This window comes from Bufo gargarizans, chromosome 4 (assembly GCF_014858855.1).
Source record: "Bufo gargarizans isolate SCDJY-AF-19 chromosome 4, ASM1485885v1, whole genome shotgun sequence".
NCBI lineage: Eukaryota > Metazoa > Chordata > Amphibia > Anura > Bufonidae > Bufo > Bufo gargarizans.
In genome coordinates, this window is record NC_058083.1 from 297,548,170 (window position 1) to 297,565,609 (window position 17,440).

General features: G+C 41.8%; 2 protein-coding genes across 2 annotated transcripts in view; one reads left to right on the top strand and one right to left on the bottom strand.

Annotated features, from left to right (window-relative positions):
• The window catches only part of LOC122934908 (G-protein coupled receptor family C group 6 member A-like), a 115,798-nt gene extending 98,591 nt beyond the window's left edge, over positions 1 to 17,207 (top strand). The window contains 2 exon segments of the mRNA XM_044290567.1: positions 1,041 to 1,158; positions 15,667 to 17,207. Coding sequence (XP_044146502.1) covers positions 1,041 to 1,158; positions 15,667 to 16,718 — 1,170 coding nt within the window. The 3' untranslated portion in view covers positions 16,719 to 17,207.
• On the bottom strand, positions 7,349 to 9,290 carry LOC122934907 (syntabulin-like). Its single transcript, XM_044290566.1, has one exon. The coding sequence runs from the start codon at positions 9,288 to 9,290 to the stop codon at positions 7,362 to 7,364; it is 1,929 nt and encodes a 642-aa protein (XP_044146501.1). The 3' UTR covers positions 7,349 to 7,361.
• Positions 17,208 to 17,440: the final 233 nt, after the last annotated feature.

Sequence of the window (17,440 nt, forward strand, 5' to 3'; positions counted from 1 at the left end):
GGAGGAGGAGAAGACTGCCCTTTTTCTCAATGGGCGTTCCTTCTCCCTGGCTGTAGCGCTGTCCAATCACAGCGCAGAGCGTCACAGCCAAGGAGAGGGTGAGTTTTTTTTTTCTCCTCCTCGATAGTAGTAATTATCATACAGCGCGGGAGACGGTAACGGGGGCCACCGCGGGCGAGCAGATCAGCGTCCAGATATAATATTAAATGCAGGGAGATCCCTGGGCGCCACTCTAAATTTCCTGCTACTTAGTTAACAAAGTCTGGACCCGTGAAAGGTCCTAGTCTTTAAATAATCTGACACGCTACCGGGCGCCGGGCCCCGAAGCAGCCGCTTCCCATGCTCCTTTAGCTGACACCTCAAAACCTCTCAAAACCACTATAAACATACAATTGTTTTTCATCTGTGCATCCATACATTTTTTAGTGGGCAGATTTCTTCCCCATTTGCTGTCATCTATTAAATCCTATAATTCATGTTTTTGAAGCGCCAACAGGTGTTTTGGCTGTGTGGTACAAAGGTGTGTTATAAGATGACCATTCAAAAATAAATAAAAACGTTTTTTCCATATTCTGCCGTGAGATATTTTAGCTATATGTGCTTCTATGTGTGGCCACCCAGTGGTTATGATGTTTGTTGCAGCCTGTTTTTTTTTTTAAGGCCTCTTTCACACTTGCGTTGTCCGGATCCGGCGTGTACTCCACTTGCCGGAATTACACGCCGGATCCGGAAAAAACGCAAGTGTACTGAAAGCATTTGAAGACGGATCCGTCTTTAAAATGCTTTCAGTGTTACTATGACCTATGAGTGGGAGCAGAACTGCAGTAACCAGGCGCGACCACTAGGCAGTGCATAGATCTGTTTGATTGGGGTGCCTGGTTCTGTCACTGCAACTAGTGAAAACAAGTGAGCGGCACTGGTGCCAGGTATCAAAACCCTGTCGATCTGATATTGATGGCCTTTCCTAATCATAGGTTATTGATAAGTTAGCCCTGGAAACTCTTTGCTTCTGTAAATGCCTCATTTAACATTTCTTCCATGTACCTTTTTCAAATTGTTCAGAAACATGCCCACCAGGAACTTACAAAAAACACTCTCAAATTACCTGCTGCTATGAATGTGTTTTCTGTGGCGAAGGATATTACGCTCCTACAAGTGGTAGGTAAAAGTAATGTAAATTAAAGGGTTATAAAAGGTTATGTCACAATGCTGTTGCTGTGTTTCATCACATAAATCTTGATATATACAGAATATATTGGGAATTTGGAATTTATTGCACAACTTTAACATATTATTAACTTTCCTTAACAGAAATGCTAATTATAATACTATAATACTATACTATAATACTATTATGACAGAACTGAGTGGCCTACTTTGCCTACACAAAACAATTGCATTTCCTAGCTGTAATCTCTGCTGTTATCGTTGCATGCAAAGACCATACTCATAATACCCTATTGTATGGCAGGTCCAATTAGGATTCCGAAACTTGCGCTTACCAGAGGATCCTTGTCCAACGTTGCAAACTAAGCATTCAGTAACATATTCTGTGATATTTGGCATTATGGCCGACTGCAGTAATTCTATGGTCCTTTGTGTTTGAATTCAATACAGTTCCTTACCTTTGCTCTTTGCTCAAAATACCTTACATATGGGGTGAAATTAATAGGTTTGTAAAAAAAACATGATGTCACAATACAATGTCATGAGGTATCTAGATACAGTCAGGTCCATAAATATTGAGACATCGACACAATTGAAGCATTTTTGGCTCTATACACCACCACAATGGATTTGAAATGAAACGAACAAGATGTGCTTTAACTGCAGACTGTCAGCTTTCATTTGAGGGTAAGAGGTTATCAAGGTTACAATATTGCTACAAAAAATACATAGACCCAATATAGGGTAGCCTATAATAATCCCCTCAAAGAAATGCAGACTCACCCATAACAGATAAACCTACAGCGAAACAAGAGTCTAGAACGGCAATGTATACAAAAATAAAAATGCTTTGAGTACATAAATATAAAAAATATAGAGGTGACAAAACACACAAAATGTGTGATACCTCCCAACAGACAGGGTATACAAAAGCTTATTAGTACAAGGTGAGCAAGGCGCCCCCAGAAGAAGGTGTTTCCGCCGAAACGCGTGTCGGGGAGTGTGATCTTCCCAGTGGTAACAGCATCATCATAGTATGTGCATATGTGTCATTTAATGTGTGTGCCATTATAAAACTTTGACTAGTCTCTATATTCTGTAGGCTATACACTGCTGCACTTAGCACTTTACTATTGTTTAACCACTTAAGGACCACAGGTTTATACCCCCCTAGTGACCAGGCCCTTTTTTACAAATCGGCACTCCACAACTTTAGCGGTTTTTTGCTCGGTCATGCAACTTACCACCCAAATTAATTTTACCTCCTTTTCTTCTCACTAATAGAGCTTTCATTTGGTGGTATTTCATTGCTGCTGACATTTTTACTTTTTTTGTTATTAATCGAAATTTAACGATTTTTTTGCAAAAATGCCAGACAGTACAAACACCCCACAAATGACCCCATTTCGGAAAGTAGACACCCTAAGGTATTCGCTGATGGGCATAGTGAGTTCATAGAACTTTTTATTTTTTGTCACAAGTTAGCGGAAAATAATGATTTATTTATTTTATTTTTTTTTTTTCTTACAAAGTCTCATATTCCACTAACTTGTGACAAAAAATAAAAACTTCCATGAACTCACTATGCCCATCACGAAATACCTTGGGGTGTCTTCTTTCCAAAATGGGGTCACTTGTGGGGTAGTTATACTGCCCTGGCATTCTAGGGGCCCTAATGTGTGGTAAGTAGTTTGAAATCAAATTGTGTAAAAAAGGACCTGTGAAATCTGAAAGGTGCTCTTTGGAATGTGGGCCCCTTTGCCCACCTAGGCGGCAAAAAAGTGACACACATCTGGTATCGCCGTACTCAGGAGAAGTTGGGGAATGTGTTTTGGGGTGTCATTTTACATATACCCATGCTGGGTGAGAGAAATATCTCTGCAAAAGACAACTTTTCCCATTTTTTTATACAAAGTTGGCATCTGACCAAGATATTTTTCTCACCCAGCATGGGTATATGTAAAATGACACCCCAAAACACATTCCCCAACTTCTCCTGAGTACGGCGATACCACATGTGTGACACTTTTTTGCAGCCTAGATGCGCAAAGCGGCCCAAATTCCTTTTAGGAGGGCATTTTTAGACATTTGGATCCCAGACTTCTTCTCACGCTTTCGGGCCCCTAACATGCCAGGGCAGTATAAATACCCCACATGTGACCCCATTTTGGAAAGAAGACACCCTAAGGTATTCCGTGAGGGGCATGGAGAGTTCCTAGAATTTATTTTTTTTGGCACAAGTTAGCGGAAATTGATTTTTTTTGTATTTTGTCACAAAGTCTCCCTTTCCGCTAACTTGGGACAAAAATTTCAATCTTTCATGGACTCAATATGCCCCTCATGGAATACCTTGGGGTGTCTTCGTTCCGGAATGGGGTCACATGTGGGGTACTTATACTGCCCTGGCATTTTAGGGGCCCTACAGCGTCAGAAGAAGTCTGGAATATAAATGTCTAAAAAAAAATTCGCATTTGGATTCCGTGAGGGGTATGGTGAGTTCATGTGAGATTTTATTTTTTGACACAAGTTAGTGGAATATGAGACTTTGTAAGAAAAAACAAAAACAAACAAAAAATTTCCGCTAACTTGTGCCCAAAAAAATGTCTAAATGGAGTCTTACAGGGGGTGATCAATGACAGGGGGGTGATCAGGGAATCTATATGGGGTGATCACCCCCCTGTCATTGATCACCCCCCTGTCATTGATCACCCCCCTGTAAGGCTCCATTCAGACGTCCGTATGATTTTTACGGATCCACTGATACATGGATCGGATCCGCAAAACACATGCGGACGTCTGAATGGAGCCTTACAGGGGGTGATCAATGACAGAGGGGTGATAACCCAAATAGACTCCCTGATCACCTCCGTCATTGATCACCCCCCTGTAAGGCTCCATTCAGACGTCCGTATGATTTTTTACGGATCCACAGATACATGGATCGGATCCGCAAAACACATACGGACGTCTGAATGGAGCCTTACAGGGGGGTGATCAATGACAGAGGGGTGATCACCCATATAGACTCCCTGATCACCTCCGTCATTGATCACCCCCCTGTAAGGCTCCATTCAGACGTCCGTATGATTTTTTACGGATCCACGGATACATGGATCGGATCCGCAAAACACATGCGGACGTCTGAATGGAGCCTTACAGGGGGGTGATCAATGACGGAGGTGATCAGGGAGTCTATATGGGTGATCACCCCTCTGTCATTGATCACCCCCCTGTAAGGCTCCATTCAGACGTCCGCATGTGTTTTGCGGATCCGATCCATGTATCCGTGGATCCGTAAAAATCATACGGACGTCTGAATGGAGCCTTACAGGGGGGTGATCAATGACAGGGGGGTGATCAATGACAGGGGGTGATCAGGAAGTCTATATGGGTGATCACCCCTCTGTCATTGATCACCCCCCTGTAAGGCTCCATTCAGACGTCCGCATGTGTTTTGCGGATCCGATCCATGTATCCGTGGATCCGTAAAAATCATACGGACGTCTGAATGGAGCCTTACAGGGGGGTGATCAATGACAGGGGGGTGATCAATGACAGGGAAGTGATCAGGAAGTCTATATGCGTGATCACCCCCTTGTCATTGATCACCCCCCTGTAAGGCTCCATTCAGACGTCCGTATGAGTTTTGTGGATCCGATCCATGTATCCGTGGATCCGTAAAATTCATACGGACCTCTGAATGGAGCCTTACAGGGGGGTGATCAATGACAGGGGGGTGATCAATGACAGGGGGGTGATCAATGACAGGGGGGTGATCAGGGAGTCTATATGGGCTGATCAGTGGTTTATAAAGGGTTAATAAGTGACAGGGGGGGGGGTGTAGTGTAGTGGTGTTTGGTGCTACTTTAGTGAGCTACCTGAGTCCTCTGGTGGTCGATCCTAACAAAAGGGACCACCAGAGGACCAGGTAGCAGGTATATTAGATGCTGTTATCAAAACAGCGTCTAATATACCTGTTAGGGGTTAAAAAAATCACATCTCCAGCCTGCCAGCGAGCGATCGCCGCTGGCAGGCTGGAGATCCACTCGCTTACCTTCCGTTCCTGTGAACGCGAGTTCGCGCGTTCACAGGAAATCTCGGCTCACGCGAGATGACGCCTATTGGCGTTAGTGTGACCTGGGAGAGCCGCCGCGATGACGCCTTTCGGCGTTAGCGTGGCGGCAAGCGGTTAATAGATGGCCACCTGCCGTTCCTTTATACATGTATCTACTTCATGGCTATTGGTATGCATATACTTTGTGTGGGTACTATTATAGATCTATGTTTGATTCCTGCTTCATTGGTTGCATGGGTATTGCACTCAGCACTTTACAAGCTAAGTGATATTTAGTCTTTTGCAGGCTCTTTTCTTATGTGCTCACCTTGTACTAATTAGCTTTTGTATACCCTGTCTGCTGGGAGGCATCACACATTTTATGTGTGTTTTGTCACCTGTACTTTCTTATATTTATGTATTCAATAAAGTTTATTTTTATCTTTGTATACATTGCCGTTCTAGACTCTTTTGTTTTGTTGTAGGTTTATATATTTAATTTGAGGGTATTTACATCCAAATCAGGTGAACGGTGTAGGAATTACAACAGTTTGCATATCTGCCTCCCACTTGTTAAGGAGCCAAAAGTAATGGGACAATTGGCTTCTCAGCTGTTCCATGGCCAGGTGTGTCTTATTCCCTCAATATCCCAATTGCAATGAGCAGAAAAAAGGTCCAGAGTTAATTTCAAGTGTGCTATTTGCATTTGGAATCTGTTGCTGTCAACTCTCAAGATGAGAGATCCAAAGACACTATCTTTTTTTTTTTTTTTTTGGATGTAGAGAAGGTCTTTATTGAATCTGTACATACAGACATCCGGCAAGCTGTGTTTGCATACAGCAACACATAATATATACTTATAAATATGGAAGTGGTCCACTTCTAGACTTTCTTATACTTACTATACACTGGATCTATAAATACGTCTTGCATACTATGTTACGCTGTAAACACTTTGCAATAACCTCTTAAATACAGGCACGACTCTCAGTACAACATGCTCTGACACAATGCAGTTACCAAGAAAACTTACATTACCATAGGCAACAATAAAATACTTCACAGACAGCCAAGCGCACCTACAGCGGAAACCGGGGCACTATGAAATGGTGCGGAGAACAGCGATGCTAGGAATATCTGGAATGCAATGGATAGTCATAGGTCATACACAAATACGCCAGCAAATGGGTTACGTAGAAGAAGGGTATGGTGAGGTCAGTGAACGTCTCAGGTGCTAGTGCAGGGCAAGAAAAAAAAAATTTCAAATATCACACAAGAAGCACAGCAATAAAGAGCAGCAGGAAAAGTCAATTGTACAAGTGCAAGATCTGGAATAGTCACATTCAAGAGCAAATAACTTTTTTCCTTTACAAATTCAGTGCAATTTATGAAGGGAAAGCTATCAATTCATTATTATTTTTTCTTTTGCATTTAGTAAGAAATGTAAAGTGAATTATGATTTTTACTTTTCCTTTCCATTTAATAATAAGAAACCTAAAGTAAATTTTTTCTTTTGTATTTAATAAGAAACCTAAAGTGAATTAGGTGATAAAGTGCAAATGAAAACCATTTTAGGTGCAAAAGTGCCAAATTGAAATTTATTCAATTTAGTAAGTGCTCTATGCATCACAGCAAATGTCATTAAAGGGGAAGTAACACACTAACATTATATTCTGGCAGTGTTGCATTAGAGATGGAAAATGAGTAAAAACTCTCATTCAGACAAGCGCATTGTACACTTTCAACCATATGTAGTTTTGATTTCAACATCAGGATCCCCTACTGAACTGAATCAGACAGCTATGCTGCTGTAAGCTCAGTTCCAGCAGACCCACAATGGATCCAGGTGTTATGTCTAGAATATGGACAGTCACTGGTACAAAACACCCAGCTGAATAAGGCTTTATAGTATTCAATATTTCTGAAATCCCAGAGCTATATATTTAGCTTTTTGGTTGTGAATCTATCGAACAAGCCATAGAGAGTACCAAACAAAAGCAAAACAAAAATTAGGAACGTAGTGGGTCCTTTTTAAGAGATTAAAAAAACTGGGAGATCATTTACAGTTTCCCCTTCAAGCAGTAGAACAGGACAATGTCCAGTCGATGGTATAGGTCAAAGTTCTACAAAACATCAAGAATTAAATATAAGTGTTGGTTGAGGTTTTCCGAAGAGTATGTAAAGCCATCAAGCAACAACCTCTCATCATCGTACCAAAGTTATACACCGGGTCAGGATTTCCTCTTTGGGTAGTGAATGCCCATAAAACTGAAGGAATTACTGGCACAGCCACAGCCAGGAGGTCGGTCAAAAAATGGTCACTCCAGTGTTTCTCGGCTACACAGGTCTGTGCCGTGTCTGTACTTGGCAGCTGAACTGAAGGTCCATCAAAATCAAGTTCTTTCATGGCACGGTTTGACATGGGAATTAGAAGAGAATCATTGTTCTGAGAATCCTGGGATAGAAGTATGGCAGAATTTGGATCATCGGGGGTCAAATCTATTAAGTTAGTAGAACACTTTAATTGGAGCCCCTGCAAAACAGAAGACTGATCAATCAGCTTGTCATTATGAGATTTGAAGATCTTCAGGATGATATTTTCAAGATCAAGGCTGTAAGGAACAATATCGGTCTGGATTGCCTGTTCCATCCAACTTGAACCTTGAGCCCATTTGGAATTTAATTTCTCCCTGTCCTTGCCCTGTAATGTGGTAGAATTCAAATTTGTCAGACTTCCATCACTCATGGTGTCCATGATGACATCATCATACAAACAGTCTCCGTTTGCCAGATCATCATTCAGGAGGTCACAATCTGCCATTTCCTCCATTGCTTGGTCTCCCATTAGAAGTGCATCAGACATTTTATCGTAAATGGCACTTTCTGTAAGAGACGCCCCTGGAGAATTACATATGTAGTCCAAACACGAGTCATCTCTAAATGCCCCATCTTGAGCCAGCTCCATACTACGCAGCAGAGTCTCCAACTTACGGTTTTGAATATTAATGTCTATAAAATATTTCTGAATTCCTTTATCCTTCTCAGCTAAACTGTTTTTCATGGTCTCAATGAACTGCTTTAGTTGTCTGATTTCCTTCCGGGCTTCTTTCAAGGCGAGTTGGGCCTCCACATGATGACATTCCTCTTCAATCCAGTCTTCTCTCATGCGAGCGAGCTGAGATTTAAGGTCTTCTATTTCTGTTTCCCTTTCCTCCAGGGTGCCCTGTGACTCCTTTAACTTTGCTTTCAGGTGCCGTATAGAGACTTCCTTCTGCTGAAGTGGGGTCAGATATTGTTCAGGAGACGGCGGCTTGATGCTGTGGTTATCACCACAAGATGCATATCTCATGGTACGTCGTAGAGTAGGGCTGGTATCGCTGCCCTTGTAGGACCCAGAGTTACTGCTGCTCGGAGAAGACACACCGTAGGCATCATGAACATTTATTGGGGTAGTCTGGTTTCTGCAGAGAACTGAAAAAAGATCCTTCTCACGCGAGATAGGGGGACTGTGCACAGGCTTTGTCGAGGAGCATGTATGACTTCGTCCGTGGGAGACACGATTGCGCGAGAATGACGTCTTCTTGCCTCCGGACACAGCATTTATATGAACCTCTGGAGCAGATATGCTGCCGGTACTGCTAGAAGAACTGAAGTCTGCTTCACTTCCTGTCTTCAGGAAACCGCTCTTCAGTTCCTTTTTGTATCGAGCCGGCTGAACGATTCCATCTGCAAAAGTTCCCACACTGACTCTCTTGTGGCTGTAGTCATCCTCACTTCTGGTGCAGAATCCCATTGGGCTCATGCCAGCATCAGAGGGTGTCTTGACTGGGGACACAGACTGACTACTTGGGCAGCCTGTATCATCCGAGCAGAAGCTGTTGTTACTTATGGTCCTTGCAGATCGACTTGAGGTCAAGTTGAAGTCTTTGCTGTCTTCTTCTGAGAATGGGGACTCAGAAGATGGTGAAACTTTTTGCTTTGGCAAGTAAGGCCGCAGAACCAGGCGGGGGATGCGGCTGCGGGCAATCTCTTTGTCTTGCATTTTCTTGCTGTCTTGCAGAGGTACCATGGTCTACACCCTCCAGATCAGTGGAGATTACACTCGCACCCTCTTCAATCACTTCTGACCAGGAGCAACATCAAACCCATGAGATCCAAAGACACTATCAGTGAAGCAAGCCATCTTTAGGCTGAAAAAACTAAACAAACCCATCAGAGAGATGGCAAAAACATTAAGCATGGCCAAAACAACTGTTTGGAACATCCTTAAAAAGAAGGGACGCATCGGTAAGCTCAGCAACACCAAAAGACCCGGAAGACCATGGCAAACAACTGTGGTGGATGACCGAAGAATTATTTCCCTGGTGAAGAAAATACTCTTCACAACAGTTGGCCAGATCAAGAACACTCTCCAGGAGGTAGGTGTGTGTCAAAGTCAACAATCAAGAAAAGACTTCACCAGAGTGAATACAGAGGGTTCCCCACAAGATGTAAACCATTGGTGAGCCTTAAAAACAGGAAGGCCAGATTAGAGTTTGCCAAACGACATCTAAAAAAGCCTTCACAGTTTTGGAACAACATTCTATGGACAGATGAGACCAAGATCAACTTGTACCAGAGTGATGGGAAGAGAAGATTATGTAGAAGGAAAGGAACTGCTCATGATCCTAAGCATACCACCTCATCAGTGAAGAATGGTAGTGGTAGTGTCATGGTGTGGGCATGTATGGCTGCCAATGGAACTGGTTCTGGTTTTATTTATTGATGATGTGACTGCTGACAAAATCAGCAGGATTAATTCTAAAGTGTTTCGGCCAATATTATCTGCTCATATTCAGCCAAAAAGCTTCAGAACTCATTGGACTCAATGACCCAAAGCATACTGCAAAACAACCAAAGAGTTTTTTAAGGGAAATGTTATAGTGGAATGTTAATAGTGGAATGTTATACAATGGCCAAGTCAATCACCTGACCTGAATCCGATTGAGCATGCATTTCACTTGCTGAAGACAAAAAACTGAAGGGAAAATGCCCCAAGAACAAGCAGGAACTGAAGACAGATGCAGTAGAGGCCTGGTAGAGCATCACCAGGGATGAAACCCATTGTCTGGTGATGTCTATGAGTTCCAGACTTCAGGCTGTAATTGACTGCAAAGGATTTGCAACCAAGTATTAAAAAGTGAAAGTTTGATTTATGATTATTATTATGTCCCATTACTTTTGGTCCCTTAACAAGTGGGAGGCACATATGCAAACTATTGTAATTCCTACACCGTTCACCTGATTTGGATGTAAATACCCTCAACATAAAGCTAACAGTCTGCAGTTAAAGCACATCTTGTTTGTTTCATTTCAAATCCATTATGGTGGTGTACAGAGCCAAAAAAAATTTGAATTGTGTCAATGTCCCAATATCTATGCACCTGACTGTAACTATCCTATATGTAAGTATCTGTGTACGGCCGTCCACTAGTTGTAAGTTGTAATGCAGCCAGGGCTGTCTTTAACAAGGGGCAAAAGGGGCAGCTGCTCCTGGGGGGCTCAAGGCAGCTGCCTCTTGAGCCCTGCTAGCCACTGCCGCGGGTGTCAGGCTGTCAGCTACACAGGGGGTGCTGCCATGCCATGCCTGCCGGCACTACAGGCAGCGTACTGTGAGAGCTGTTACTCTCTAGGACCTTAGATGACATCATCACCATGTGACCAGTAACCTAGCAATATTACTGGTCACATGGCTATGAGGTCATCAAGGTCCTTTCTACCAGGAGTGTTGCTGTCGAAGTTTGCTTTAACTGTGGAGCTTTTTTGTGGAGATTACATCAGAAAAAGGTGACAGGGGCTGTTATGCTAATATACTGTAAACTACTGTATAGTGGGGTGCTGTATAGTGTGGGGGCCTGTATACTGTGGGGGGCTGTATACTGAATACTGTGGGTGCTGTATATTTTGGAGTGCTATACTGCTGTACTGTATAGTGTGGGGGGGCTGTATACTGTATGCTGTGGGTGCTGTATATTGTGGAGTGCTATACTGCTGTACTGTATATTGTGGGGGGCTGTATACTGTATATTGTGGAGTGCTATACTGCTGTATTGTATACTGTGGGGGGCTGTATACTGTATACTGTGGGTGCTGTATATTGTGGAGTGCTATACTGCTGTACTGTATAGTGTGGGGTGCTGTATCGTGTATAGTTTGGGGTGCTGTATACTGTGAGGTGCTATACTGCTCTACTGTATACTGTGAGGTGTTGTATACTGTGGGGTGCTGTATACTATGGTCTGCTATACTGCTCTACTATATACTGTGGGGTACTGTATAGTGTGGGGTGCTATACTGCATACTGTAGGTGTTGTAATGTTTTGTACTACCCAGTATAGTTTTGTATAGATTAGTCAGGGTTAACTATTCTGACTCAACCCATACAGCAAAATAGGAGTTGGACTTCGGTCCGCCTCTAGCTCAGTCGTGAGGTCTCCAGAAAAAGAGAGAAATGCTCGTTCCACAGGCAATTCAGATTTTTAAGCATGCTTAAAACAACTACACAGTATGGGAACGAGCAACGGCATAGCTATTGCTCCTCCCCATGTTGTGAAGGAGATCACTGCATGTAATAGCAGCGTTCTCCTCTGCTAGTTCGCAAGCGATTAGCAGGAGGTGAATGCTTCCCTCCTGACAATTGCTTGCTAATCTGCCAGTGTAATACAGGCTATAGGACTGACATCTACTACATTATCTGTGTTATCTGTGATGTTACATGGGACTGCAGGTGCAGCAACCCCCTGAGAAGACGGTGTAGAGGATAGGAGTGGTAGTGGCGCTAATGAAGTTTTATGTCACTGTGTACTCCCTCAGGCCATTGCTCCCTGGGGATCGGTGCAGTGGAATTATAGTACTGAAAAGGAAGAGTAGAGTCAAATGTATCACTTTTTTTTATCTATAGTGTTTCACAGAATACGGTTAGGTTACAGTTGTGATGTGGCTGTATAAAAAAAAAATATATGGGCAGAACACAGAAGGGGGATGGCCAGGGTGAAAATGGAGCGAGGGGACCCAAGTTGGGCCTATGATGCAATTAATAAGATCCTGCTCATACAAAATGGAAACTTTTTTTTAAATGATGGGTGTCACAATACTGTTAATACTTTTTTGTTTGAAAGCACCTTATGGCTATAAGGTTGCATAGACAGCAGTTGCATCTGGGATCTGGTACTACAGGGGGGTCAAAAGTCTTCTCTGCCATACAAATAGTGTATGATAGATGGGGGACCCAATAGGGCCTAAGAGCTTCAATACAGTTGCAAGAAAAAGTATGTGAACCCTTTGGAATGATATGAATTTCTGCACAAATTGGTCATAAAATGTGATCTGATCTTCATCTAAGTCACAACAATAGACAATCACAGTCTGCTTAAACTAATAACACACAAATAATTAAATGTTACCATATTTTTATTGAACACACCATGTAAACATTCACAGTGCAGGTGGAAAAAGTATGTGAACCCTTGGATTCAATAATTGGTTGAACCTCCTTTGGCAGCAATAACTTCAACCAAATGTTTCCTGTAGTTGCAGATCAGACGTGCACAACGGTCAGAAGTAATTCTTGACCATTACTCTTTACAGAACTGTTTTAGTTCTGCAATATTCTTGGGATGTCTGGTGTGAATCACTTTCTTGAGGTCATGCCACAGCATCTCCATCGGGTTGAGGTCAGGACTCTGACTGGGCCACTCCAGAAGGCGTATTTTCTTCTGTTTATGCCATTCTGTTGTTTATTTACTTCTATGCTTTCGGTCGTTGTCCTGTTGCAACATGCATCCTCTGTTGAGCTTCAGCTGGTAGACAGATGGCCCTAAGCTCTCCTGCAAAATGTCTTGATAAACTTGGGAATTCATTTTTCCTTCGATGATAGCAATCTGTCCAGGCTCTGATGCAGCAAAGCAGCCCCAAACCATGATGCCCCCACCACCATACTTCACAGTTGGGATGAGGTTTCGATGTTGGTGTGCTGTGCCTCTTTTTCTCCACACATAGTGTTGTGTGTTTCTTCCAAACAACTCAACTTTGGTTTCATCTGTCCACAGAATATTTTGCCAGTACTGCTGTGGAACATCCAGGTGCTCTTGTGCAAACTGTAAATGTGCAGCAATGTTTTTTTTGGACAGCAGTGGCTTCCTCTGTGGTATCCTCCCATGAAATCCATTCTTGTTTAGTGTTTTACGTATCGTAGATTCGCTAACAGGGATGTTAGCATATGCCAGAGACTTTTGTAAGTCTTTAGCTGACACTCTAGGATTCTTCTTCACCTCATTGAGCAGTCTGCACTGTGCACTTGCAGTCATCTTTACAGGACGGCCACTCCTAGGGAGAGTATCAGCAGTGCTGAACTTTCTCCATTTATAGACAATTTGTCTTACCAAGGACTGATGAACAGCAAGGCTTTTGGAAATACTTTTATAACCCTTTCCAGCTTTATGCAAGTGAACAATTCTTAATCGTAGGTCTTCTGAAAGCTCTTTTGTGCGAGGTATCATTCACATCAGGCAATGCTTCTTGTGAAAAGCAAACCCAGAACTGGTGCTTGTTTTTTATAGGGCAGGGTAGCTGTAACCAACACCTCCAATCTCATCTCATTGATTAGACTTCAGTTGGCTGACACCTCACTCCAATTAGCTCTTGGAGATGTCATTAGTCAAGGGTTCACATACTTTTTCCACCTGAACTGTGAATGTTTACATGTTCAATAAGAATATGGTAACATTTAATTCTTTGTGTGTTATTAGTTTAAGCAGACTGTGATTGTCTATTGTTGTGACTTAGATGAAGATCAGATCACATTTTATGACCAATTTGTGCAGAAATCCATATCATTCCAAAGGGTTCACATACTTTTTCTTGCAACTGTATATGCTTCTGATCATGTGCCATGTCCTCTTAAAGCAAATGTGTCATCAGAAAATTATATTGTATGAACAGTAACTAAACCTTTGACTAAAATTTTTATAAGATGTCCCTAATGCCCTAATAAAAGTTTTTCTAGTATACTTTATTAATGGATTTTGAATTTTTATTACAGTTTCCCCTCCCTAAAGCGGCACCATTCACTGTGCGCTTAAAATTGAAATTTCCGTACACCACTGAGAGCATAGTGGTGTACAGAGTACAGGCTGTTGAATTTATGAATGAGCCGCAGCAGTGTGTACGGGTAGGAGCGCATATTGCTGCTCCTGCCCGTACCCCCCTGGTGCTTTCCTAACTACTGGCATAGCACAGGGGTACCCTGTACCTCTGTGCTATGCCTGGATTAGCTAAGCGGAGCGGGCTCCTGCTTCTGCCTGCTCTGCTAAGCTAAGAGAACTGCATATCAGATCTTAGCTTAGTGGAGCAGGCAGAAGCAGGAGCCCACTCTGCTCAGTTAATCCTGGCATAGTACATGGGTACAGAGTACCCATGTGCTATGCCAGGAGTTAGTAATCCTCCGGGGAGCACGGGCAGGAGCAGCAATATGCGCTTCTGCCCGTACTCACTTCGCTGCAGCCCCAATCATAAACTTCACAGTCCGTACTCTGTACACTGCTGGGAACTGAATATTAAGCACACAGGGTATAGTGCGCTTTAGGTAGGGAAAGTCTAATAAAAAAAAAAAATCATTAATAAAGAATATTAGAAAAACTTTTATTAGGGCATTAGGGACATCTTATTAAAATTTTTGTCAAAAGTTTAGTTACTCTTTAAATCATGTTTTGAAGTTGAACATATTTTTAAAGAATTTTGGTGATGTTATTTTTAATTTTCAATGTCAATATCAAATTTAAAAAAAACATAACTCCTGCAGTTTTAGCACTGGCCACTAAGAATAATAATTAGCAACACTTCTTGCTCTGTATAGATCACTTTACTGCAGTTCCCTCCTTATCTGTATACGGAGGAGATATCATTACAGGCAGAATTGGAATGACAGATAAGACAGGATCCACCATTCACCATTATCTATTCTTTCCTTGTACAATGACCTCTGCAATGGTCCCACAGCATGCCTAGAAAACTCTCCTGTAGAAGTCAATGAGGTCACCTCCTGTACATTGCGCCTAAAGACCATGTGGCTGCTGTAAAGAAATTTTTGAAATGCTGTGTAAATACCGTTAAGAACAGCTCAGGGAAGATGGCCGTGTCCCTAATCATGTTCAGATAATAGAATAAAGAAACCTGGAATCAGAAAATAAAAACAGATGAGATAAAAAAGAGGTGTCACTATCTGGTTTTAACTGGCAGATAAAGGAAATGTGTCACCAAAAATGTTAAGTATTGCTAGTCACTCTGAATTATTTAAATCCTGTTAAAGTGTTTTCATGACAGGTTTCCGTTCTCTTTTTATCAACTTTATCAATTGTGTTGGCTTACTTTGCATATCTATGTTCCAATTCCATTTTTTCTTTTCATAGATCTGGCTGAATGTCTAAAGTGTTTGGAACATCAATGGTCACGAAATAGAAGCTCTCAATGTGAGAACAGGACAGAGGAATATTTTCAATGGAAAAACCCATTTGCTATAACATTGATGACATTTTCTAGTATTGGATTTCTACTAGTGTCAGTAATTGGAATTTTATTCATAAAGTATATTGACACCCCAGCAGTAAAAGCAGCAGGGGGTACTTACACCTACATACTAAACATATCGCTACTGGTGAATTTGGCAGGCACTGCACTTTTTATTGGTAAACCAGTTGACATTATTTGTCGAGTCAGACAACCACTCTTCGGCATTAGTTTTACCATTACTGTTTCTTGCATTTTAATCAAATCTTTGCGAATTATTTTGGCATTTGAGTCAGGGAACAGAGGTCAGAAGGTAACAGGTTCTGCCTTTAAACCATTAGCTATTATTATTTTTTTAACCAGCATCCAGTTGATTATTTGTTTAATATGGCTCTTGTTCAAAAGCCCTGAAGCTATTGCCATTGATAAAATACAAGAGCTCCGAATTTGGCAATGTGATGAAGGGTCCTATGTGGCCTTTATCATCATGCTCGGCTACATTGGGCTTCTGGCATTTATATGTTTCCTTCTAGCTTACAGAGGCAGAAAATTACCTGAGAAGTACAATGAGGCTCGATGCATCACCTTCAGCATGCTGGTCTATATATTTGTGTGGATTCTCTTTATCCCGATCTATATGAATAATACTAGTAGCCCATATCTGCCTTCTGTACAGATAGTAGCCATATTAGCTTCAACCTATGGCGTCATTGGATGTCACCTGTTTCCCGTTTGTTACATAATTTTATTTAAAAATGAAAGAAACAACAGAGAATCGTATCTGCAAAGTATTCAGACTTTTTTCGAAGTCCACAGGTCTGCATTTTTTCCCTCACAGAGGAACTCAAATTTTCGTGCTCAGTCTGATTTAACTGAGATTTGTCATTGTTCAGAGACCTGGTCAAAGAATGAAAGAACCTCCAGTAAAATAAGAAGGAGACACAAAAGCTGTTAACGTTTGTGCCATTGGACATTGATAGTATGGGAACATCTGCAATATACAAATCATCATGGTGTTTTTGAATACTATGCCGCACATAGTTACCCGGCTGAGTGTGAACCACACTGGAAAGCAGTTATATGTTCTATCACAGTTAAATAGAAGAAAATATATAGGTAAACAAGGTGAAGAGTGAAAAAAAGATTTAGTATTATATTGGAATACTGTAGATAAGGAAAGAGAGGTTGTCCAGCCTTCTCTTGTGAAGTTCCAAAAAGCACTTTATTTGAAATCCATTGATAAAAACATCCAGGTACAGGTTACATCAGTCTACGCGTTTCGGGCTGAGAACAATTTTAGCCCTTACTCATGACCAAGGGCTAAAAGGCTGGACAGCCTCTCTTTCCTTATCTACATATTGCTCCCAGTCCGGGTGAGGGAGCGGTCCGTGTCCTTATGGTTGGAGTCTCCAGGCAGGTGAGAGCTGCTCTAATCTTGTTTTACCTACAAACCAGATTCCCAAAAAGTTGGGACACTAAACAAATTGTGAATAAAAACTGAATGCAATGATGTGGAGATGGCAAATGTCAATATTTTATTTGTAATAGAACGTAGATGACAGATCAAACGTTTAATCTGAGTAAATGTATCATTTTAAAGGAAAAATACGTTTATTCAAATTTTCACAGTGTCAACAAATCCCCAAAAAGTTGGGACAAGTACAAACCGGATTCCCA